General features: G+C 34.5%; 1 protein-coding gene across 7 annotated transcripts in view; it reads left to right on the top strand.

Moving 5' to 3' along the window:
• The window catches only part of LOC136040091 (uncharacterized), a 113611-nt gene that overhangs the window by 57596 nt on the left and 29335 nt on the right, over positions 1-26680 (top strand). For 6 of the 7 annotated variants that reach the window (XM_065724174.1, XM_065724172.1, XM_065724175.1 and 3 more), the window contains one exon: positions 24615-24792. In XM_065724174.1, coding sequence (XP_065580246.1) covers positions 24615-24792 — 178 coding nt within the window. The remainder of the gene's footprint in view (positions 1-24614; positions 24793-26680) is intronic. The other variant, XM_065724171.1, reaches the window with a different exon arrangement.

The following is a 26680-nucleotide window of genomic DNA, read 5'->3' on the forward strand; positions in this document are numbered from 1 at the left end:
TAAAAACAAAGTAGGCCTATATTATGCTAAAACCTGGTAAATGAAAATGAGCTTCAAAAAAATTGCTAGTGAAAAAAATTAGTAAAAAATTAGTGAAAAATTACAAATAAAAAGACTTATTGTATTAACAAAAAAAAGAAAAAAAAACAATAGCAAATGAACACAAAGAATCATCAACATAACCTATGTTGAAACTCATTGAGCAAGCACAGATTGTACTAAAATTGAGTGAAGAAAAATAAGTTATACTAAAATTCAGCTAGCGAAAAATTGTATGCATCAGAACTCCGTGAACAAAGACAAGCTATATTAAAATTTGATTTAAAAAAGGAACACGTATTAAAAGTGAGTAAACACAAAGCAAATTTTCTTAAAATTAAGTGAAAAAATATACTAACACTCAACTTTTATTAGGAAAAAAGAAGTTGCCTCAAGACTTTGTAGACAATTTTTTTTTTTAATATAGAGAAGAAAAACTGAACAAAATTAAATTTAATTGAACAAAACCGATGAAAACACATAAACCATACCTCAGAAATGTCAGTTTGAAGAACCCTGACGTTTTAGGTCTGAGGCATTGTAAAGTTTATTGAATCTGTTGAAAAGGCATCATATGTCATAGGCATCGCAATAACGATGCCTAGGTAAAGAACAATGTTGGCACAATGAATTAGATTTTTTTTTTTGGTCTTACAGCAGGGCACTTTGTATCAAAGGAGTTGTCATAGAACTTTCAAAAAGGGTGCATCCGACTGAAAATTGAAAGTCTAGTGCCGATTTTACAAGTCGAAAGTAATTGGAGGGCAATTAACCCCCCTCTTTCCCCAAACACATCCAATCAAAATTTTGAAATAGCTATTTTGTCCGACGTAGTTGGAAGCTCCATAAATTATGTCTTTGAGGAGATAAGCGTTCTTCCCCCAAAGCCCTCAGGGTGAAGATTGTAAGTTATGCCCTGGGGGAATATTACGTTTCTATAGAAAGCGTTGTTGTTGAAACTTCAAAGAGGGCTGATTTGGATGGAATCTGAGAGGGCTAGTACCCCTTTTGACAGTCAAAAGTAATCGGAGGGCGAATACCCCAGCCCCTCACCCATGATTTCTCCAAACACTTTCAATCAAAGTAGTTGAAAAGTCTGGAAACTATGTCTTTGAAGATGACAGCCCTCAGGACAATAGTTGTAAGTTATGCCCTTGGTGCATATAAGGTTCTTACAGAAAGTATTGTGGTAGAAACTTCAAAAAGGATGGTTCATTCGATTGGCAATTGATATGAATAGTGTCCTTTTTATTAGTAGAAAGTGATTGGAGGGCAAAAGCCCCCCCCACACACCCATCATTTTCCCAAACACTACCAATACAATTTTGAGATTGTGACTTTGTTCAACTCATTGGAAGGTCCGTAAATTATATCTTTTAGGATGACAAATCCCCCCAGCCCTCAGGACATGGAATGTAAGTTATACCCTGGCGGCATTTAAGGTTTTTACAGAAAGCTTGGTCATATAAACTTTAGAGGGGTCTCATTGTATTGGTAATTAGAAGCTCTAGTGCCCTTTTAAGATTCAAAGTGATCGGAGGACAGCTACCCCCTCCCACCATACACGTCGTATTGTCCCGAAATGCTTCTAATAGAAATTTTGATATAGCCATTTTATATAAAATAGTCTTAATATTATATAACGAGGCTTTTGGAGTTTAAACAAACCCCCAGATTCTGGTGGAAAGGGTTATAAAATATGTCCCGGGGTATTTCAGGTTTTTATGGAAAGGATGGTTGTTTTTATCTTTAGAGGAGGCTCATTTGGTTGAAAATTGGAAATTCGAGTTCCCTTTTAAGAAACATAAGTGGTGGAGGGCAGCTAGCTTGCCCCCTCTCCCACTAATCATCTTCACCAAATGAATCTGATTAAAGTTGTGAGCTGGTGATTTTGCTCAAAACAGGCCAAAAACATATAACAATGCCTCTGTGGTTTACCCACCTCCCCCAGTGACCTGGGGATAGGGTTGTAATTCATGTCCTAGGGACTTACAAGATTTTTATTTATAGGTGGTCGTATATAGTTCAGATGGGGCTCATTTGATTTGAAATTGGAGGTTAAGAATCAAAAGTGATTTGAGCCCCCCCCCCAGTCTCATTATTTCCCCATATACATCCATTAAAAATTTGGTTATAGTAAATTTTTTATTGTGTCGAAGGGTCCGGAAATTATATCTTTGAGGAAGACATTCCCGGCCCAACAGCTTTCAGGACAAGGGTTGTAAGTTATTCTCCGGGGGCATATAAGGTTCTTATGGAGCGCGTGGTAACATGTGCTTCGGAGGGGACTCATTGGATTGGTAATCGGAATTTCTAGTGCCCCTTTTAAGAGTCAAAGTGATCTGAGGGCAGCTATCTCCCCCCCCCCCAAACGCGTTGTATTTTCTTAAAATGCATCGAAAAAAGTAGACAGTCGTTTATTCAAAATAATCTAAAGATCATAAAGCAAGGCTTTTGGGGTTGATACAAACCGACAGGACCTGGAGGCGAGGTTTTTAAGCTATTTCGCAGGACATTTGAGGTTGTTATGGAAGGGATGGTTGTTTAACTTTAGAAGAGTTTCATTTGGTTGAAAATTGGAAGTTCTAGTTCTTTTTGGGTGTCAATAGTGAAGGACAGAATTTGTCGACAGAATAAGAGTCAAAGTGACTTGAGGGCAAGCAGAACGCCTCCTCCATGCCCATCATTTTCGTTAACACCTCCAATCAAATCTTCAACTTAATCTGAAACATATAGAGCAGGGGATGCTGTTTCACCTAAAAGTAGTAACAGAATAATTAGTTTAGCCGCCCTGTACTCCCTTGGAATCCCAGTCCCTGACAACTTCTTTTTTTTAAACAACTTTTTTATAAGCTTCTCCAAGAAGCTGGTGTTATTAATTTTCTTCAATATACAGGAGTTAATTACATAAAAGGAATTTTTTAAATAAAAAAGGAAGTTTCATAAAAGGAAGTTGCAGGTCTTAATTACGTAATAGGGAGGATTTTTCAAGCAAAGCATGAGTTAATTACATATAAAACCTAACTGTGTAGGGACTATAGCAACCAAATTACACGGGGGTACTTCCATTGAGGTCCTGTGGATGTGACGCAATCAAGCGTGAAGTGATAGATTTATTAGGGATACGTAATCCTGCGTGACTTGGTACATTTATTGAGAATACCTTAACGGCAGTGCAACCGGGGATTTTACATAATAAGGATGAAAACATGGGTAGTCAGATAATACTTAAAAATATTTTTTCAGGATTTCCTTTTTCTTGAGGATTTTATTTTCTTTCTTCGTTTTTTCTTCGGGATTTTGTTTTCTTTCATGGCGTTTTTTCTCTCAAGCCATTTTTTCATGGATCCTTAATAATCAAACGGATTTTGGTTCACATTAGGACTCGAAAGGGGTTCCCCGCAAATTGAATGGAGCATTAGAGAAGTGGACCATGAAAGCCTTTCTAACTATATTATTCGAGGAATATTTAATACGTAACAACCTATTCCACCCAGGGGAATTACCTGCCCGCTTTCTAGAAGGATTAAAATGTTTTTAACTTTTTCCATATTAGAGTGCAAGATCATGCTAATACCATTGAATTTTTCTCGTTAGATGCACATGCCTGTTACAGCAATGTTAATTCTCAAAAGTGACCTAGAGAGGTTGAGTTAACTATTGAATCAGTGATATGTGATAAAGCATTTGCTTTAGATATTTCATTGCGGAAATAATTATGTATTGAAGATTCGTCCTTGGTTTTTGTACTTAAAAAATTTTATTAATAAAAAACGTAATAAAATCATTAAATCACAGAAAAAGGAGCTAAAACTCAACAAACGAAAAAAATACATGGAAAAAGGTTAAAAATATAAGTAAAAAGAACCATGAATTAGAGAAAGGCTGGTGGACATAGCAACCAATTCCAGGGGCTGGAGGGCTGTTATTAGGAATAAATTTAAGCCATATTATGTGGTATTTCTGTGAGGTCTCAATGAAAATGCGTCGTTTCTATTCCTCTATAAGAGGCACCTGCAAAAAAAGATATACATTTTCTTATACCGCTATTTCTGAGAGGTTTTAATGAAAATGCCACATTTCTTTGAGCCAAGACTATGCATATTTTACACGACCGTGAAAATATGTGACTGGCCCAACCCCTAGCAACCAGTCCCAGAGGGGTGGGTTGTTATCAGAAATGTATTTAATCCATATTAAGGTTATTTTAGAAAGGCCTTAATGAAAATGCCACTTTTTTAGCCGAGGCTATGTATATTCACGCCAACGTCACAATAAGTGACTGGCCCACCCTCTAGCAACCAATCAAAGAGTGGTAGCGTGTTATTAGAGATAAATTTAAAAGAAATATGATCTGTTCCTAGAAGGTGTTAATGAAATTCCATGTTTCTTTGAGCCAAGACTATGCATATTTACGCAACCGTGACAATATGTGGCTGACCCACTCTCTAGCAAGCAATTCCAGAGGGTAGGGGCATTACTCCTCCGGCAATTCCGGAGGAGTAAAGTTTAAATCAAATTAAGAATTATTTCTGAAAGGTTTTAAGGAAATACTATATTTTTCTGAGCCAAAACTGTGCATAGTGACGCCACCGTTACAATGTGTGGCTAGCCCACCCTAGCAAGTGATCCTAGTGGATAGGGTTGTTATTAAAGATAAATTTAAACTATATTAATGTTTAGAGATATAGTGATATAGTGTTTAGAGATATAATGTTTAGTTATTTCTGAGAGATCTTAATGAAAATACCTCGTTTTTGACTGGGTGTTAAATTTCAGTCCCTCCCATCGCCAAAAAGTTCTTATAAAACTTCCCACCTTAACTTAAAGCTGAAGAACGAGTAATTCGGAGCAATTAACGTCACCGTGTCACACAATGGATGGTATATGGCACCCTTTGGCATTCTTCATCTTTCCAAAGGCGTGTTAGATATTTTCATGAGAGAAATATGATTTAAATCCAATATTTTGTGTTTTTGCAGGCCAACCTCATCGTGATACACTATTTCAATTCACATCACCTTGCCATACTATGACTGGTCCTCTGTCACCCTCTATCATCCTCATTTTTTACAGCCCAGCCATTCGTCATACACCAAGTCAATTCATACCACCTTATCAAACTATTAGTGGCCCTCTGGTGCCCCTGATCATTCCTCATATATTTTCTTTGGCATTTTCCAGACACTTTTTTGTTAAAAATCATTCATTAAATCCATTGGGTGAAGCTTGTATAAGCCAAGTCAAACGTGATGCACCATATCAATTAACACCCCCTCGCCATACTATGAGCGGTCCTCTGGCACCCCCTCATTAATACAGTGATAAACAATTCTGCTCCCAGGGCTTCTGACCTCTCGTTACAATGTTTCCGAATCCGATTCTGCTTGCCTCCACCCCGGTTAAACTGATTCAAGTTCCTATTATATCCGCTCCGATCCCAACTCCAAATCTGCCTTTGGTTGCGCTATTTCTGATTCCCCACTTCTGTCCAAGCTATGCTCCAAGTTATACCTATTCCAAGATTTGTATGCAGCTGCCTGCATGGTAATCTACGGCTGATCATCGACAATATTTACTTAATTGTATGTCTTCGACCAGCATCAGTTTCAAATGGGAAGGATAAACATTCACATCTTATTTTAAAGGGTGAAGATGAAATATTCCAAGAAAATTTATGCATATGATAAAGCAATCGTTACGTTGAATGCTGACAATGAGAAAAATTTGAACTATGAAACAAGCATTAATGGGGATCTTATTGAAAATGTATTTGTGAGTTGTCATGACAGTGAGGTGTTAAATTCCTTTGAAATACCGGAAAAAATTCAACAATACTAATGGTGAATGCGCGAGAGAAGGATCTCCATAGATGATAGTGCTCAAAGAGAATACAAGCTTAAAACTTTTAATTGATGACGAGGGTAAACTTCTTGATAAAATGTATGTTAACCCGTGAACCACTGATAGATCCTATCGCCATTTTTCTGGTATTAGCAATGAAAAGAATACAAAAAGAAGACAAGGATACTGTTATCACAATATCATAAGCAATATCTCATCGAGGCACCGAAACTGCGACCTATATAAAAATAATATCGTAATAGACAGTGAAACCGCAAATAAAACAAAAAAAGTACAAAGCCCACGCAAACGTTACTAATATCATCGTAGAAAAGGGGAGGATGTAATATTTCAAGAAAGTACGTGTTATCGTAGCATGAAATACTCAAAAAGAGAAATATCTGAAGTATGAAACAAGCATTAATGCGGATCGTATTGGAAGTGTATGCTTATGTTTTCATGACAGTGAAGTGTTCAATTCCTTTGGAATAACAAGAAAATTTAACGTTACTGGTTGTGGATATGTGGCAGTAATATTTTTCAGAGAGATAGTGTTCAAAAGAAAAGCAAGTCTAAAGTTTTAGTTGATGTTGAAGGCTAACCTCTTGCTGTTGCTAGTAATAAATTACCCGTTGATAGATCCTTTCACCATTTTTAAGGCATTACCATTCAAAAAGAAGATAAAAAGAAGACAAGCCTATTACAGCACCAACTTCATAATGCATATCTTATCCAGGCACCAAAAATGGCAACCTATGTAAAAAGGATTTCTTAATGAACGATGAAAAATTAAACAAAGTAAGAAGGGCATTGATAGGGAATATCAATAAGGGCAATAAAGATGAATTGATTAAAAATAGTTAACCGGTGAAAGAAGAAGACAAGCCTACCGCAGCACCAACCTAATAATCCATATCTCCTCCGGGTGCGTAAACTGCAACCTATGTAAAAAAAAAATATTGTAATACACGATGAAACCGGGAGTGAAATACAGAGGACATTGACAGGCAATATGAAGAAGGAACATAAAAATGAATTGAGAAAAAAACACCAGTGAAAGTTAATAGTACCCTCATGGGTTTAACACCAGATGCCGTTCATGAACCCAATAATATCACTGATATAATGTATTGCGAGGTTGTTAATAGTTCTATAACTAGATAGGTTAAGTTACATTATTTTAACTACTTTTAAGTTAGGTTTGTTGAGGTTAGGTTAGCGTGGCAGGCCACGCTAACCTAAATTAAACGAACTGAACTTAAAGCAGTTAACTTAATGTAACCTTACCTACCCAGTCATGCTGCCATCTATAACTACAGTGGCATACATAACAAGAGTTGGGTTGTAATTCACAATCTTGTGTTTCTGGCTCTAAGAAAATACCAGAGGAAGCTGAATGTTATCTGCAGGCATCCGGGGTTATTTTAAATGTTCCAGTATTTACAAGTAATGATAATGTAAACATTTGGGATTTGTTTTGGTTCCGAGGGACCTTTATAATCCATTTAAACATGTGTTGAAGGTCAATGACATGTGGTTTTATAGATCTTTCAAGCTCCTAGTTGTAAAAAAATAGAATTAATCATGGTCCAATATACTCATGTCAAGATGACGTAATCTCCCGTGACTTTTTTTGTTCTGGGGGGGGGGGCTTTTTTAATTCTGAAAAAACAAGTTTTGAAGGCCAACGACACGTCACATGACAGATCTTACGATTGGCACCTTTTGTATTTAAAATAAAGTCAGTGTGTCAACATTGATTTTTTCCAACAGTTATCATAATGATCGTTGTAATTCACTCAAGAATATATTGCATTAAACATTCCTCTTGTGGTGTCATTTTTGAATGATCATTCCTATTCTTTGAGGAAGAATATCGTGAAGTGTTCAATAATAAATTGAATCTTAAATACAATATGTTTAAGTATAATAAAAATAATGGTGTGGAACATTAGATTTTATAAACCGAAACGGCTTTTATGATAAAGTAATAAGGCCATGCAATGAAAGTGATTACGAAACAGAAAAAGCCGAATAGGATCGAGAAGTATGCATTTTTTGTGTGTTTCAGCTGTTTAAGTTAAGAAAAACTTCCCAACGGATAAGCTCTTAATAGCAAAATGTGATAAACACATTTCATTATTCAACTTAAAAGACTTCAGTTGTGAGAAATACATGCAATCAAGTCGAACCCAAAAATGAATTTCGGTACTTCGCTCAGTGGGTGCCTGAGAAGATACCTTATAAAAACATGCATCAGATATCCGAGGACCTAAACTTCTTCTCGATCTATAAAAAAAGACTGAAAAAGCGGCGAAGGCTTAATTGAATCTAACCTTGACTATTGATTAAAGATTACCCAAGAGCCCTTTTGGGCTAAAAATTGAGTGACGTTATAGCATGTGACCAGTTTCTGTGTGTGTGTTTGTGTTTGTATGTGTGTGTTTGTGCGTGGGTGTGTGTTTGTGTGTGTTCCTGTGTATTTATTTGTTTGTGTGTGCATATGTGTGTTTATGTGCGTGTGTATATGTGTATGTGTATGTGTGGGTCTTTATCTTTGTGTGTTTCGGTTTTGGAAAAAATCTAGGTCATCTTTCTCTGACTTTGGTAGAAAAAGAAAACTGGCTAACCTATCTCAGAGTCTTGTAGACACTTTATGAGCACAAAAGTGGTGCCTTTGTCTCTGAATTTTCTTTTCTTAGAGTTGTTAGCATACTCTAAGAATAAAGCGAACATAACAAAGTAATGTAATGAAGCATTTTTATCGAAATAATGGTATGTGGAATGTCATCATAAAAATTATTTTTTGAAATTATTCCTTTAAATCTAGTAAAATACATCATTGTTTTTTTCCCTTGAGATGTCACATATTCTATTTTGAGGTCATGCATAACTTTTAACAATCTTGCCATACATTTCCTCAGTGATATTATCGGGTTCAAGGTTTGTATCTGATGGTACACCCATAATGGTAATAGTAACATTTGCCGATGATTTCTTTTTCATCGATTCATCTTTATTGTCCTTGGTAATATTGCCTGTCAATGCACTTCTTATTCTACTTCCGGTGTAATCGTCTATAAGAAATTAATTTTACAGAGGTTGGAGATTTGGCACCTGGATACGATATACATTATGGAGTTAGTGCTGTAGTAGGCTTGTCTCCTTTTTGTCTTCTTTTGAATGGTAGTGCCTGAAAGATGGTGAGAGGATCTACCAACGGCTAATGTGTTACCAGTGACAGCAACAATAAGTTGGCCTTCGTCATAAAATAAAATTTTTAGACTTGCATTTTCTGCACTTCTTGCACTTCCATTATCAGTAATGTTTGATTTTTTGGTATTCCAAAGGAGTTTAACGCCTCACTGTCATGAAAATGCAAGCTTTGAATTTCCAATAAGATCCGGATTGATGCTTTTTTCAAGTTTAAATATTTCTCTTTTCGAGCATTCAATGCCACGATAACTTGATCATAAACACACACTTTCTCGAAATAGTTCTTCTTCAGCTTTTCCATGATGGTACTAGTAACGTTTGCCTGGGGTTCGTTTTCACCAATTCATCTTGCTGATAATGTCTGCCATTGCTCTTTTTATTTTACTTGCGGTTTAAGAGTCTATTACGACATTATTTTTACACAGGTCACATTTTCGGCACATGAATAAGATATATCTTGTGATACTGTTACAATGGTATGCTTGTCTTCATCTTGTATTCTTTTGAATGCAAATATCAGAAAGATGATGATAAGATATATCAACGGGTAACGTGTTACAAGATATATTAGCAAGAAGTTTACCCTCGTCAGCAACTAAAATTTTTAGACTTGCATTCACTTTAAGTATTATCATCTTTGGAAATGTTACTTTCGCAAATCCACAATCAGTAATGTTGAATTTTTTGGTTCTTCAATGGGATTCAATGCATCGCTATCATGACAGCAAACACATAAATTTACAATAAGATCCCCATTAAGACTTGTCTCATGGTCCAACTATTTCTCATTTTTGGCATTTAATGCAACGATAGCTTTATCATGTGGACAATTTTTTTTTGAATATTTCATTTTCAAAGTAAGATAAGAATGTTTATCCTACCAACGTAAAACTGATACTGATCAAAAGTGCATAATAAAGTCTCTATCGTCGAAGACCAGCCATAGATTACCACGGAGAGAGCCGCATACAAAATCATGGTATTGGCAGAATTTGGAGCAGAATTGGTAGAATCAGACCTTTGGAATTGGAAACAGAAGTGGAGAAACCTGAACTGGCAGAACCCGAGATACATTTGCAGTTGTGATTAGAGCGGACATGATTGGAAGTTGAATCAGTTAAACTGGGGTGGAAACGAGCAGAATTGCTTATAGAAACGGTGTGACCGGGGTCCAAGGCTCTAGAGTGCCATTCTTGGTCTTCGGTCTGGCAGAGGTGGTGTGAATCGGTTTACGACTTTGTGGGTGGCATGGAAAACATGAACCTATCTATTGGATCCATGTTATTTAACAAAAACATGGCTGGAACATACCCTAAGAATGATGGGGGGATGCCAGAGGGCCATTCAGAGTGAGGCATTGTAACGTGAATTGAGAGGGTGTGTCACATTGAGGTTGGCTTGCAAAACACGAAGAGTTGGATTTAAATCATATTTTTGTCATGAAAATATCTGAAACAAATAACTTTGGAAGGATTAAGGGTATCAGAGGGTGCTGTCTTCAGTTCATAGTGTGATACGGTGACTGAAACTGCTAAAACTAACATGTTCTACAGCTTAAGTTAAGGTGAGAGGTGTTAAAAGAATATTTTGGCGGTGGGATGGACTAAAATTTAACAGAGAGTCAAAGAAATGAGATATTTTCATCGAGAGCTCTCAGAAATAACACTTATTAAGGTTTACTTTTATTTTTAATAACCACCCTCCCCCCTGGAATCGATTACTAGGGGCTGGGCCAGCCATATGTTGCTACGGTGGTGTGAAAATGCATAGTCTTGATTCAAAGAAACGTGGCATTTTCTTTAAGTCTCCCCAGAAATAACCACAAATAATGTTTAAATAATCTCTAATAGCAAGATTCCCCTCTGGGATTGGTTGCTGGAGGATGGGGCAGCCACGTAATTTCTAGGTAACGTGAAAATTCATAGTCTTGGCTCAAAGAAACGCTACATTTTCATTAAGACCTCTCAGATATAACTCTTAATATGGATTAAATTTACCTCTAATAGCAACACTTCCCTTTGGAATTGGTTGCCAGGGGCTGGGCCAGCCAGATATTGTCACGGTGGCGTGAAATATGTATAGTCTTGGCTCAAAGAAACGTGGCCTTGTCAGTAAAACCTTTCAGAAATAACCGAATACCAAAATGTATCTCTTTTTCTTGTATGAGTGTCTAATGAAGTAGTAGAAATGATACATTTTCATTAAGAGCTCTCCGAAATACCTCTAATATTGCTCAAATATACATCTAATAAAAAAAAACCATCACGAAGTGGATGTCTTGCCTTTCAGTGATTCATGGTTCCTTTTGTTTATATTTTATCCTTTATCAGCTTTTTTCGCATTTTGCTTTTTTTTTAGTTTTAACTCTTTTTTCTGTTAATTTATTATTTTATAATGCTTTTTTACTAATAAAATTTGTATGTACAAAAGCCCTTATAGTTTAGATTTCTTGTTCCAGTACGAATCTTCAATACGTAATCATTTAATCAATGTAATATCTAAAGCCAGTGCTAATGAACATCTCACTGATTCAATTGTTAACTTAACTTGTCTAGGTCACTTTTATAAATTGCTAACACTGCAACAGGCAGGTGCATTTAATAGTACGAAAATCAATAGTACGGGGATCAATAGTTTTGGAAAGGATCGGAAACATGCTAATCCTTTAATGGTTCTAGAAAGCTACCAAGGAATTCCCTTTGCGTGGAACAGGTTATCACGTAGAAAGTATTCCTCCAATAATATTGTTAGAAAGGCTTTTAATAGTCCGCTTGTCTTATGCGCCATTTCATTCAGGGGAAATCCCTTTAGAGTCCTAATGCGGAAATAAAATACTTAGATTATAAAGGATGTCTGAATAAACGGCTTGACAGAAAAAAACACCTTGAAATAAAATGAAATCCCAAAGAAAAAACCCTTTGAAAGAAAATGAAATCCTGAAGAAAAATGTATCTCTGAAAAAAAAATTTAAGTATTAATTAACTACCCATGTGCTCAGTAACTGCCCATGTGTTCATCGTCATTATGTAATATCCCCCGTGTGCACTGCCGTTATGTTATTCCCACAAAAATCTACCAAGTCACGTAAGATTAGCTATTCTCAATAAATCAATCGAGTCACAATAGATTTGTGACATCTCCCATATACACCGTTGTTACGTAACACTTGTGCCCTTTCAGTTACAATAGAGGATTCCCCGCTTAACTATCGGACCTAAGCCAGTCCTATTACGTAACAACCAAATGTAAACAAACCCCATTGCATGAAAAGCACCTTTGGGTGGAATAACTTGCAAGGGCCCCGGCGGAATCGGTGCTAGGGCCCCGTTGGGGATTGTTGCTAGAAACCCAGTTGAATTGCTTGGTAGGAGCCACCGTCAGAAATTGTCGCCAGGATCTGGAGTTTCAAGGTTCCTCACTAGTGGGCCCTGAAGGTTTTTCCCTTAAGTCTTTAGGTTTTTAAGTAATTGACTGTAAGAAAAAGGATATAATATATTTGCATCTTGATTTGGTGAGCTCCTGAAGGTTTTACCCAGCACCCTTAGGTTTTAAAGTAATTAACACGTGTTTGTTCTAGAAGCCCCTGCCTATTGCGTAATTAACACCTGGTTCTTGAAGAAAATTAGTTACACCTGCTTATTGAAGAAGTTTTTGAAAATTGACGGAACTGGGGTTCGAAGAGGGTACTGGACGGTTAGGCTCATTATGCTGTCACTACTTATAGGTGAAGCAGCATCCCCTGCTCTAGACGTTTCAGATTAAATACTCAACTGCTGCATCTCCAATATAATGAAAAAAGCCAGTAAGAAATCATAATTAAGTGACTTTACAACAAAACTGCCTAAATCAGGGCAGAAGTCAGAAAATAAGACAAATAACAGAACCCCTGAGCCCCTAAAGAAGTAAAAACGACTAACAGGCAAACTGAAACCTCTGAAATAAAATATATGAAGCAGGGAGAAAAAAACAAGAAATTTCCCTGTATCAGCTAATATTGTTTTTATATCTGACTACTGTTAACCTTTATATCAAACAGTTCGTGGTAACGAACTGTAGTAAGGAGCGACCCGGCTCAATAGTAACCGAAACTCTAAAAATGGAATTTTGATACCAATGTTTACATAAAAAAATCGCATTTTAATGCTGATATTAAATATATAACTTTCATCAAGATTAGTCTTACCTATCAAAAGTTACGAGCCTGAGGAAATTTTCCTCATTTTAGAAAATAGGGGAAAACACCCCCAAATCGCATTTTAATGCTGATATTAAATATATAACCTTTATCAAGATTAGTTTTACCTATCAAAAGTCACGAGCCTGAGTAAATTTGCCTCATTTTAGAAAATAGAGGAAAACACCCCCAAAAAGTCATACAATCTTAACGAAAATTACACCATCAGATTCAGCGTATCAGAGAACCTTATTGTAGAAGTTGCAAGCTCCTATCTACAAAAAAGTGGAATTTTGCATTTTTTTTTTTGCCAGAAGACAAATCTTTTTGTCTTTGTCTTTGTCTTTTTGTTTCTGTCTGAAGACAAATTTTGTTGTTAATTTTTCCCAGGGGTGATCGTATCGACCCAGTGGTCCTAGAATGTTGCGAGAGGGCTCATTCTAACGGAAATTAAAAGTTCTAGTGCCCTTTTCAATGACCGAAAAAATTGGAGGGCACCTAGGCCCCCTCCCACGCTCTTTTTTTCCCCAAAGTCACTGGATCAAAATTCTGATATAGCCATTTTGTTCACCATAGTCGAAAAACTAATAAATATGTCTTTGGGGACGACTTAATCCCCCGCAGTCTCCGTGGGAGGGGTTGCAAGTTACAAACTTTGACCTGTGTCTGGGAAGTGTACGGACGTTTTCAGGGAGATTTTATTGGCTTGGGGGGAGAGTTGGGGTGGGGGGTTAAGTGGGAGGATCTTTCCATGGAAAAACCTTTCATGGGACAAGAGACTTTCAATGAAGGGGGCGCAGGATTTTTTAGCATTATTTAAAAAAAAACGAAAAATTAAATATGAAAAGTTTTTTCTACTGAAAGTGAGGAGTAGCATTAAAACTTAAAACGAGCAGAAATTATTGCGCATATGAGGGGTTTACCTCCTCGTAATACCTCGCTCTTCACGCTAAAGTATTTTAATAATTAATAATTAATAATTAATAACTATTTTTTCTACGGCCTTTGTTATTCAAGGGTCATTCTTAAGGAATTGGGACAGAATTTAAGCTTTAGTGTAAAGAGCGAGGTATCGACGAGGGGACAAACCCCCTCATATACGCAATAAAAACATAGAATATGGGAGTTCGTTACGTAATTTAATTCGTGAATTACGTATATTTTTTACTAATGAAAATGTTCGTAAAAAAATTAAAACCTCTAGTTGCCTTTTTAAGTAATCAAAAAATTGGAGGGCAACTAGGCTTCCTCCCTCTCTCCTTTTTTCTCAAAATCTTCCGATTAAAACTATGAGAAAGCCATTTAGCCAAAAAAAATTAATATGCAAATTTCGTTATAATTATTTATTTGCGGAAAGCCAAGATCAAAACATGCATTAATTAAAAAACGCCCAGAAATTAAATTAAAAAAAACAAGTTTTTTTAATGAAAGTAAAGAGCGACATTAAAACTTAAGACGAACAGAAATTACTCCGTATATGAAAGGGGCTTTTCTTCCTCAACGCCCCGCTCTTTAAGCTAAAGTTTTTACTGTTTTAAGAAGTAGAGTTAAGAGAAAGAGTCAAACTTTAGCGTAAAGAGCGAGGCGTTGAGGAGGAAAATTCCCTTTCATATATGGAGTAATATCTGTTCGTTTTAAGCGTTATTGTCGCTCCTTACTTTCATTTAAAAAAAATTATTTAATATATAATGAAGTCATGTATTTGCTTTGATGTCACTGGTGTCACTGCTAAGTTTGTTATACAGACTGTTAACACATCCTTCGATGATGAAAGTTATTCCGCTAGATTGCTTTAAAATAATGAAATGCTTTAGTAGCAATTCCCCTTCGCCGTTTCTGGATACATTAAGTCCTTGTCGCAAAATTCTTTAAGTTCATAAGCTTATTTTTCCATATTCACCAGCAAATAGATAAATTAAATAACACTTTCTCGCTGGAGAAAACCTACGAGGGTTTGCGGTTGCGAGAACGTAACTACTTACCTATTAACTTAATTATTCAATAAAACCTCAATTATTTTATTAAAGCTATATAATAAATAAACAGAGAATAAACAAACTACCCCTATATATATATATATATATATATATATATATATATATATATATATATATATATATATATATATATATATATATATATATATATATATATATATATATATATATATATATATATATATATATATATATATATATATATATATATATATATATATATATATATATATATATATATATATATAAATAATATATATATATATATATATATATATATATATAATAATATAAATAATAAAAATATATATATATATATATATATATATATATATATATATATAGAATAAACATATATATATATATATATATATATATATATATATATATATATATATATATATATATATATATATATATATATATATATATATATATATATATATATATATATATATATATATATGAAAAATAGAGAAATAAATGAATCAAAACTTATAAAAGATAAAAAAAATATATAAAATAAAAGTAATAATAACAAATCCATTTTCCATCACTCTTCAATACTTAACTCCGCCTATCCCAACCCTGCCCTCCCAACTCCACCTTAGCATCTACCCACCCTTTCCATCCCACCCTTATCTCTTCAGCTCATATTCCACCCTTACCCAACCAGCCAGCCCTAATAATATTCAACATTTTCCTTCGAAAATAATCTTTTAAATTGTTTTTAAACTGAGGTACATGTTCCGCCGCCCTAATACTCGATGGTTGTTCATTCCATACAGATGGGCCTTTGTGTTTAATTTAAAATAAAGACCTCTCACCACAAAGCAAATCAACAATTATATTATCAGTTTGCCTAATTCCATAATTATGCAGGTCACTATTAATCTGGTAAAACCTCTTAGAAGCACAATTCATGCACTGAAACACAATTACTGCAGCTTGGTATTCTCTTATATGACTTATATTAAGAAACTTCAAGCACTGGGACCTAAAACAAGCACTGGTGTCATGTAAATCCTGGATATACCTACCGATTGTTCTAGTAGCTTTATTTTGTAAGACTTGCACTCTTCTATTAGTGAACAGAATTTAGTGAATACTCTTCCAAGTCCCTATTTAAATAAATATTATTATTTATTTTGAGACTAATTTTGATTGATCCCCCAACCACATATTTATCCCCAAATCATTACTAATGAGAGAAGATTTTTCAAAAAGAATTGTTTGGGAGGGATTATTAAATACAATGCCAGATTAGAGCAGAGTCAAAGGAGTTATTAGAACTATTAGATATTATTAGGAGTTATTAGATATTAGATAAATACAAGCTTTTAAAACTTGTATTAAATCGTTGTTCTGTTTGGTTTGAATGAATTTATCGTCTCACATCATTTTATTAATCTGTCCTGGTTGAACTTCGTTGAAGTAAGGATACTAAGGCTGTTTTAAAAAGTTTATTAGAAACATTTTTAGTTTGAATCTTCACATGTTGATGGAAGTTCTTATATATAAATACACACACACACACACATATATATATATATATATATATATATATATATATATATATATATATATATATATATATATATATATATATATATATATATATATATATATATATATATATATATATATATATATATATATATATATATATATTCTTTTTCTGGTGTTGTACTGAAGACAGCCCTTGGGCATAGGGCCGAAATATCCACTGAACTGAATTCCACTGTCTTAAAAAAATTCCCTGTGGATTCCAAGTTGTTTAAGTTTGATATGGAAAGGCAGTGTGGTCTTCGTCACTATTTACACCATTAATCAACAGGGAATCAACACTCCTTCCTATTCTACGTCGTCTAGTTTGAGCTTAAGCTGATTCACGTGGTTTTGCAACAAATCAATCATATACATGAATATATTTAGGTGTTGCTGATGTAGTTTAATTGCCCGATCAAGACTGTGAAAAAGCCATTTAGCCAAAAAAAAATAATCTGTAAATTTTGTTTTAATTATTCATGTACGGTGAGCCAAAATGAAAACATGCGTTAATTCAAAAACCTTCAGAAATTAAATAAAAAAAACAAGTTTTTTCAACTGAAAGTAAGGAGCGACGCAAAAACTTAAATCGTACAGAAATAATTACGGATATGAAAGGGGTTCTCCCCTCCTCGACGCTTCGCTAAAGTTTTTTATTGTTCTAGAAAGTAGAGTTATGAGAAAGAGTCAAACTTTTCACGCTTGGCAGTTTCAAGATATTGATCTATATTTCCCTCCTTCCAGATAAAGACAAATTTACAATGAAATTTTACAAATTCTAAGTTTTAACTAGTGTTAATTTGAGCCAATCAGAATTTTTTATAAGAGTTACTCGGCCATCCAGAAATTTCAATAAGAAATCTGATTGGCTCAAATTAGTGAAAGTTAAATCTGAGTACATGTAAAATTTGATTGAGAATGGGTCAAGACAATGTCGTTTCAATGGCTGATTTATATTGATTCTAGTTTGTGACAGTTGAAAAAACTTGTTTTTTTTCATTTATTCCGCGCATGAAAGGGGTTGTCCCCTTCTCAACGCCTCGCTCTTTATGCTAAAGTTTTCTCATTATTTAAAAAGTAGAGTTGTGACAAAGGGTCAATCTTTAGTGTAAAGAGCGAGGCGTTGCGAAGGGGAGAATCCCTTTAATATACGGAATAACTTCTGTTGGTTTTAAGTTCTGATTTCGTCCAAAAAAACTTGTTTTATTTATTTATTCTGTGTTTAAAGGGGGTTTTCCCCTCCTCAAAGCCTCGCTCTTTACGCTAAAGTTTGACTCTTTGTTACAGCCCTACTTTTTCAAACAATAAAAGCTTTATCGTAGAGAGCGAGGTGTTGAGGAGGGGACAACCCATTTCATATATGGAATAATTTCTGTTCGTTTTAAGTTTTAATGTCGCTCCTTACTTGCAGGTAAGAAAAATTGCTTTTTATTTAATTTTGAACGTTTTTGCATTAATACATGTTTTGATTTTGGCTCGCCGCATCTTAATAATCAAAAACAAAATTTGCATATTAATTTTTTTTTGCTAAATGGCTTTCTCTTGTTTTCATCAGACGATTTTGATAATTAAAAGGGGTGGGGAGTAGGCCTAGTTGCCCTCCAAATTTTGGTGACTTAAAAATGCAACTAGATCTGTTTATTTGTCTACGAACATTTTTGTGAGTAATAAACATACGTACCTTATGAATTAACTTACGTAACAAACTTCTATATTTGTGTATTTTTATTAAGTATATGAGGGGGTTTGTCCCCTCGTCAATACCTCGCTTTTTACATTAAAGCTTGAATTTTATCCCAAATATTCAAGAATGACCCCTGAATCACAAAGGCCGTAGAATAAATAGTTGAAATTACTAAAAATACTTTAGCGTAAAAAGAGGGGTATTTTGGAGGAGATAAGTCCCCTTATATGCGTTATATTTTGTGTTCGTTTTAAGTTTTAATGCTGCTCATTACTTCCAGTTGAAAAAAAAACATTTATTTTCTCATTGTTTTTTCAAAATAATGCTAGAGAATCCTGCGGCCCCTTCAATTTGTAACTTGCAGCCCCTCCCCTGGAGACTATGGGGGATTAAGTTTGTCCCCAAAATCATAATTATAAGGTTTTGACTAAACTAGACAGAATGGCTATCTCAAAATTATGATCGGATGACTTTGGAGGGGGGAATGCGCGTGGAAGGGGGCCCAGGTGCCCTCCAATATTTTGGTAACTTAAAAAGGGCACTAGAACTTTTAATTTGCATTAAAATAAGCCCTCTCACGACATTCTAGGATCACTGAGTCAATACGATCATCCCTGGAAAAAAAATTTAACATGCATCCGTGATCTGGCAAAATATCTAAATTCCACATTATTGTAGATAGGAGCTTGGAACTTCTGCAGTATGGTTCTCTAATATGCTGAATTTGATGATGTGATTTTTGTTAAGATTCTATGACTTTTAGGGGGTGATTCCCCCTATTTTCTAAAATAAGGCAAATTTTCCCAGCCTTGTAACTTTTGATGGGTATGACAAAACTTGATGAAACTTACATATTTAAAATCAGCATAAAATGCAATTCTTTTGATGCAACTAGTGGTATCAAAATTCCGTTATAGAGTTTCGGTTACAATTGAGCCGGTTCGTTCCTTGCTACAGTTTGTTACCACGAACTGTTTGAAAAACGACAGGCAGCACACAAAGGATGAAAATCAATTAAATCGTGACTTATTCTTAACAAACGGTTTTCAGAAGATATTAACACAAACAATGTGTTCAGTCATTAGAAAAACCCCCTTGGTTATTCATAGTTCCTGCTTTTGAATTCCGTTTAAATACGAATTGTTGAGAAAACTCTTTTGATTATCTTTCCTTTTAAAAAAACAAAAAACTATTAGACAAGATGTAAAGGCTAAAATCTATTAAACTTTTAACAAGTTCCCATATTCCTTCAAAAAAAGGTTTTCAGAAAAGATATCAAGTAAAATAATGTGTCCATTCACCAGAAAACTCTCTTGGTTACTTTTAATTCTTGCTTCTTATTTATTGTCTAATACAAAGTTGCTGAGAAATTATTTTTGATCAACTTTCCTTTAAAAAAAAGGTTAAAAAATAATATACGACACAAAGGGTAAAATCAATGAAATTGCGAACAAGCTCCTATCTTCCTTCAAGAAACAGTTTTCAGAAGATATTAAGCAAAATAATGTGTCCAGTCACCAGAAAAACTCTCTTTGTCACTCTCAGTTCTTGCTTTTCAATTATGTTTAAATACAAACCAGTTGAGAAAACTCTCTTGATTAACCTTCCTGTATGTTTGCAGTAAAAAAATCGATTAAATTGTTAACAATTTCGCAACTTCCTTCAACAAAAGGTTTTCAGAAGATATTAAGTAAAATAATGTGTCCAGTCACAAGAAAAACTACTATTGTAACTCTCAATTCTTGCTTTTGAATTATGTTTGAATACAAACTTGTTGAGAAAGCTCTTTTGATTAACTTTCCTGTTTGTTTGCAGTCCTGATTAAATTTGACTTGAATCATCTTTCACAAGTAGAAGAGGACAAAAAAGAGTAAACCTTAATTCTTTGAATAAGAAATACTCGTGCTGTATCCCCCTTTTTCTTAGAAGAGAAAAAGTGAGAATTTGTGAGAATTTCTTGAGAATTTTTTTTTTCAAGCATGTAAGAAGTTCCGCACGAAATTAGGAAGCAGAAATTCAGAACTCACTAAGAGGAAGAAATAAAATAGATTTTCCTTTGTAGTACTTTTTGTTTACCTTTGAACAACCTCTGCATTTGAATGATTAGGAGAAGCTATATTGCTCCTCATCAAGAATATAGGATTTAGTTTTCAAAAACGAATGCAAAAAAGTTTTTTTTAATACTTTTACGACAGAAAGAACCATGGAATGAGCCTTTCAGATTACCCGTATATTCCACAAGTAAGGCCACTATCTTAATTTAAAGTCTCTTTGACTCCAACAATAAATATTACAGTGGAAAAACTGAACTTTTCACTTTTATTTTTCTATTGTATTAAATAAAAAAACAATTTGTGCAACTGTAAGGAGCGACATTAAAAATTAAAAGGAACAACACCTCACTCTTTACGCTAAAGTTTGACTCTTTGTCACAACTTAACTGTTTAAGGTTATAAAAATTTAATAAAAGTAGTTCAAAAGCCCAATAAATATGTTTTTAACGATGATATGACCTATCATAGTCTCTGAAAAAAGGGGATGTCAATTACGTAATTACGTAAATACGTAATTACGTATATAGTGGGAATAGTGTCGAGCCAATGGTCTTAGAAAATCGGCATGCGGCTTATTCAAACGGAAATTAACTGCTCTAGTGTCCTTTTTAAGCTAACAAAAAGATTACTGGACAGGTAGCCCACCTCCCTCCTGAACCTCTCCCCCCCAAGTTGTCTGATAAAATTTGGGATACCAATTTCGTCCAGATTATCTGTTTGATCCCATAAATATGCTGTTATGAATCAAATGGTATATTTCTTTAATTTGTAATTAATCTGTGTTCCATAAATCACACGGCATAAGCTATTGATCAAAGGTGCAGCTATACTTGAGACAACATTGTGGTCTTGAACCAAGATCCCAAATGAGAAATAAATAGCGGTTGATATGTGACACTGCTTAGAAAATAAATGCAACAAAAAGTAAATATGTTGTATTCGTAGTTCTAACAAGATAAAACTATTTCTCTGTTCACTTTACTTGAGTATATATTTGCCAAAAGCCAGATCCTAGGCTGCTTATTTTTACTAAGAAAATGTAACATCTTTGCAAAACTTAGCCATAGCTAACTGAGAGAGTCCATAGATTTTCCCTTTTTAGCTATTTACTTTCTTTCGTTTGCTCACAATAAAATTTAAAAAAGCCATAGAAAGTGGAACAAGAAGAAAAAGGTGTTGAAAAGGGAATTGATTGACATCTATGTTTTCTTGTTTTTTGAAGGGGCTGCATATCCTTTTGCAGGACTAAGGGCTAAAAATAATGCACTCACCAAGTTTCTAAGGGGTTCCATTATTTCCATGTACTGGCCTTGCAATGCTTCAAGAACACCAAATGCTTTTAACTTACCAAAATTACTTTTACAGTCGTCAAACAGTTCGTGGTAACGAACTGTAGTAAGGAGTGACCCGGCTAAACAGTAACCGAAACACTAAAAAACGGAATTTTGATACCAATAGTCACATCAAAATCATGACATTTAAATGCTGATTTTAAATATATAAGTTTCATCAAGTTTAGTCATACCCATAAAAAGTTACGAGCATTAGAAAATTTGCCTTATTTTAGAAAACAGGGAGTAACACCCTCTAAAAGTCATAGAATCTTAACGAAAATTACACCATCAGATTTGGTGTATAGAAGAATTTTTTGCCAGAAGACAGATCACTGATGTGTGTTTATTTGTTTTTCCCCCAGGGGGATTGAATTGACCCATTGGTCCTGGAATGTCGTGATAATGCTCATTCTAAAAAAAATATAAGTTCTAGTGCCCTTTTAAAGGGACCAAAAAAATAAAGGGCACATCACCCTTTGCCCAAGCCAAATTTTTTCCCAAAGTCACCGGATCAGAATTTTGAGATAGCCATTTTGTTCAACATAGTTGAGAAAACCTAATAACTATGTCTTTGGGGATGATTTTATCCCCCAATGTCCCCAGGGGAGGGGCTGCAAGTTACAAACTTTGACCATTGTTTACATATTTTAATGGTAATTGGGAAGTTTGGAGACGATTTCAGGGGGACTTTTTTGCATTGGGGGGGGGGGTTCGGGGGTATGGGTTACGTGGGAGTATCTTCCCATGGATGAATTTATCATTAGGGATTATTAGTTCCATGAAGGGTTCACAGGATTTTCTACCATTATTTAAAAAAAAAAAGAAAATAAAGAATAAAAGTTTTTTTCAACTGGAAGTAAGCAGTAGCATTAAACTTTAAAATGAACAGAGATTATTACGTATATAAGGGGTTCGTCTCCTCCTCAATACCTTGCTCGTTACACTAAAGTATTACGCTTTGTGATTAAGGGGTCATTCTTAAAGAATAGGGACAAAATTTAAGCTTTAGTGTAAAGAACGAGGTATTGCCGAAGGGGTGAACCCCCTCATATCCGTAATAGAAAAAATAGAAGTTCGTTACGTAAGTTAATTCGTAACTTACGTGTATTTATTACTAATAAAAACGTTCGTAAAAAAATAAAAAGTTCTAGTTGCCTTTTAAAGTAGCTAAAAATAAGAGGGCAACTAGGCTTCCTCCCCCACCCCTTTTTATCAAGTCGTTCCATTAAAACTGTCTGAAAAACATTTAGCCAAAAAAATAATATACAAAAATTTTTTTAATTATTCATGTGCGGTGAGCCAAAATCAAAACATACATATTTAAAAAAATTTAAATTAAATAAAAACAGGTTTTTTTAAACGGAAAGTAAGGAGCGACATTAAAACTCAAAACAAACAGAAATTATCCCGAATTTGAAAGGAGTTATCCCCTCCTCAACGCCCAGCTCTTTATACTAAAGTTTTTTATTGTTTTGAAAAATAGAGCTGTGAGGAAGAGTCAAACTTTAGCGTAAAGAGTGGGTGTTGGGTATGGGAAAACCCCTTTCATATACAGAATAATTTCTGTTCGTTTTAAGTTTTAATGTCACCCCTTACTTTCTGTTGAAATAAAAAAAATTGTTTTTTAATTGATATCATGGACAGTGAAGACTTACTAAGAGCTTTGTAAATTTGTTGCTGTTTTTTTTTCTGTTGTCTTTTCTGTCCTAATCGAACATCTAATTTATTTCATTATCATTTACTGGATGAGGGAAGGGGTATTTTTATTTTCTTAGCGAAACGCTAGTTTTAGAGTCCTACAGTTATTATAAAATATCTGAAGTCTTCTTTGTGAACAAGTTATGAAGAAATATCTTGCATAATCTCTGAAGCATCCCTAAATATACCGTAATAATCTGTTCAGTTCCGTAAGAAAAACATTTTGGGTTAGTGCGGCACTTGAATCAGCCTCCCTCAGCGCTTTTACCTGGTGCCTGAGGCACATGCAGAACACTGTTAGTCCACCTCAACTGCTCTCAAAAACTGCTGCACCTTAAGACCACGGAATATAGATGGTGATGTAAGCACACGTAAAAATAATAAAGACGACTTTATAGACTTGTAATTTTAGATAGTATTAGGTTAGTAAAATGAAACATCAAAGCAAGATTTGGAGGGGAAGCAGAAAAAACAGGAAGCCTCTAAGTAATGTCCGAAGAGGAACTAAAAAAATATTGCAACATCTTATGTGATTGAGCAAAAATATCTTATCTACATGAACAAAATGCTTACCCACAATATATATAGATGCAACTAAATGATTTTAGATGGTAGGAATATGTAAATTATGATCATTGTCTGCGTAGGAGTTTTTCTCTTTCTGGCAAATGTACCATACATCAAATGATATACATACTATTTTACGTCATAAAAAAAGAACCAACTAGATTTAGGATATTTTTTTTTCTTGAAATACTGTAGTAAACAGATCTTTTCTGGCTTATTGGAATTTAAGATTTTAGCTTGAAAGGCCAGTTAAAGAATCACACAGGAAACTTATGCCTCTTTTCTTGATATTCCAAAAACATTTTATGGCAGCATTAGTTTCCCAGAATTGTGTGATGTCCTAGGTGCTTTGAAAATTACTTTTTACCATAGGTTACACGTTTAATAATTGAATAGAAGGACAGAGTTTCTTTACTTGATCAATAAAACATTTTGATTTATTTATTGGATATATTACAGGCAGAAGAATCACCAATTCAAATTGATAAAAATGATGACCTCGTTGATGTTAACGAAGGAAAATTACCACTAATAATTGGAGCCGGCTCTGGCCTGTTTTTACTGATCTTCATCATGACTGTTGTGTGTGTCTGGAAGCACTCTCGCCCGTTGACTGAAGGTGGAGGAAAGCAATACTGTAACTTTTTTCTTGTTACTATTCTCTCTGTTTCTATGAAAAAATTTCCACATTGTAGGGACATTACCACTAATAATTGAAGCCAACTCTGGCCTGTTTTATTGATCTTCGTCATGACTGTTGTATATGTCTGGAAGCACTCTCGCCCGTTGGTTGAAGGTGGAGGAAAGCAATACTGTAACTTTTTTTTACTATTCTCACTGTGTCTGTGGGAAAATTACCACATTATGGGGAATTTACCAATAATAACTGGAGCCGGCTCTGGCCTGTTTTTACTGATCTTCATCATGACTGTTGTATGTATTTGGAAGCGCTCTCTCCCGTTGGTTAAAGGTGGAGGAAAGCAATACATAAGCGTTTGTTTTATTAATATTCTCTCTGTTTCTAAGGGGAAATTAAATAGGCATTCTCGCCCGTTGGTTGAAGGTGGAGGCAAGCAATACTGTAACGTATCTTTTTCTGCTGCTATTCGCTCTTTTTCTATGGGAAAATTACCACATTGTAGGGAAATCACCGCAAAAAAGTGAAACCAAATCTGGCCTGTTTTTACTGATCTTCGTAATGACTATTGTATGTGTCCAGAAGCAATCTTGTCCTTGGGCTGGAGGTGTAGGAAAGCAATACTGTGGCGTTTTCTTTTGTTACTATTCTATCTGTTTCTATGAGAAAAATACCATATTGTAGTGAAATTACCACTAATAATTGGAGCTCGCTTTGACCTGTTTTTAATGATCTTCGTCATGACTGTTGTATGTGTCTGGAAGAACTCTCGCCAGTTAGTTGAAGGTGGAGGAAAGCAATACTGTAACGCTCTTTTTTTGCTACTATTCTCTCTGTTTCTATGGGAAAATTACCATATTGTAGGGAAATTACCACTAATAATTGGAGCCGGCTCATGCCTTTTTTTTTCTGATCTTGGTCATGACTGCTGTATGTGTCTGGAAGATATCTCACCTTTTGGTTGAAGGTGAAGGAAAGCAATATATAACGTACTTATTTGTCACTATTCTCCCTAGGTCTTTGAGGCAAAAATAAAAAATAAAAAATAAAAACAATTTACTGGTAGAAGTAAAGAAGAAATTCGAGACGAACTTATTTATTGCTTTCCAGTTTTTGCAAGCCTATTTAAATAAAAGCATCATCAAACTTTCCTCTATTTGTAGGATTTTACAAAACTATGGCTTTATTAAAATACAAATACAACACAAAAAATAGGATTTGGAGCAGAAAAAATTTCAAGTAGCTTGCAGAAAATAAAGCACTTATTTACAAAATTCTCAATAGCCTTTCGCTGGACGTGAAATCTGTAAATTATACTTTTCAACTATAGTACTGGAAAAAGCTCTAGCTAGGTCGGATTTCCGAAAAGGTACTAATTTTATTTCATTTTTTTAAGTTTTACACATTATCAGTCACTAATTTATGCATGCTTTTATGGGGTAGGCGAATGGGAACCCAAGTTGTTAAAACACAACTTTTTTTTAATTCTAAATATTTACCTTTGAACTCTAGCATAAGTAGAATTTATTAACGAGGTCGACATTTAATTTGCCATTTTTCTGAATGTCCTTTGTGTCTTCAATTAATAAGGGGACTTGAAAAGATAAATAGGGAGTTATAAACGGTCGGCTAAGGATTGTCAACCATGGATATAAAAATAGCTCCATTTCTATGCTCTCCTTCTTTTCTACTCTAGAAATGGTGCCAAAACTTTGCTTTTTGGCACTATGTGGATTGATTTTTAGCGTTATAACAACATATTTGCAAAACGGAAATAAATAATTGCTTTGGATTTATTACCTTACCATAAATTCCCTTAAATCGCATTTACAGCGAGATAAGGTGGACTGCATCATCCTGTAGAACATCTCGCTGTTGAATTTGCCTT

The sequence above is a fragment of the Artemia franciscana genome, chromosome 20, assembly GCF_032884065.1.
Source record: "Artemia franciscana chromosome 20, ASM3288406v1, whole genome shotgun sequence".
Lineage (NCBI taxonomy): Eukaryota > Metazoa > Arthropoda > Branchiopoda > Anostraca > Artemiidae > Artemia > Artemia franciscana.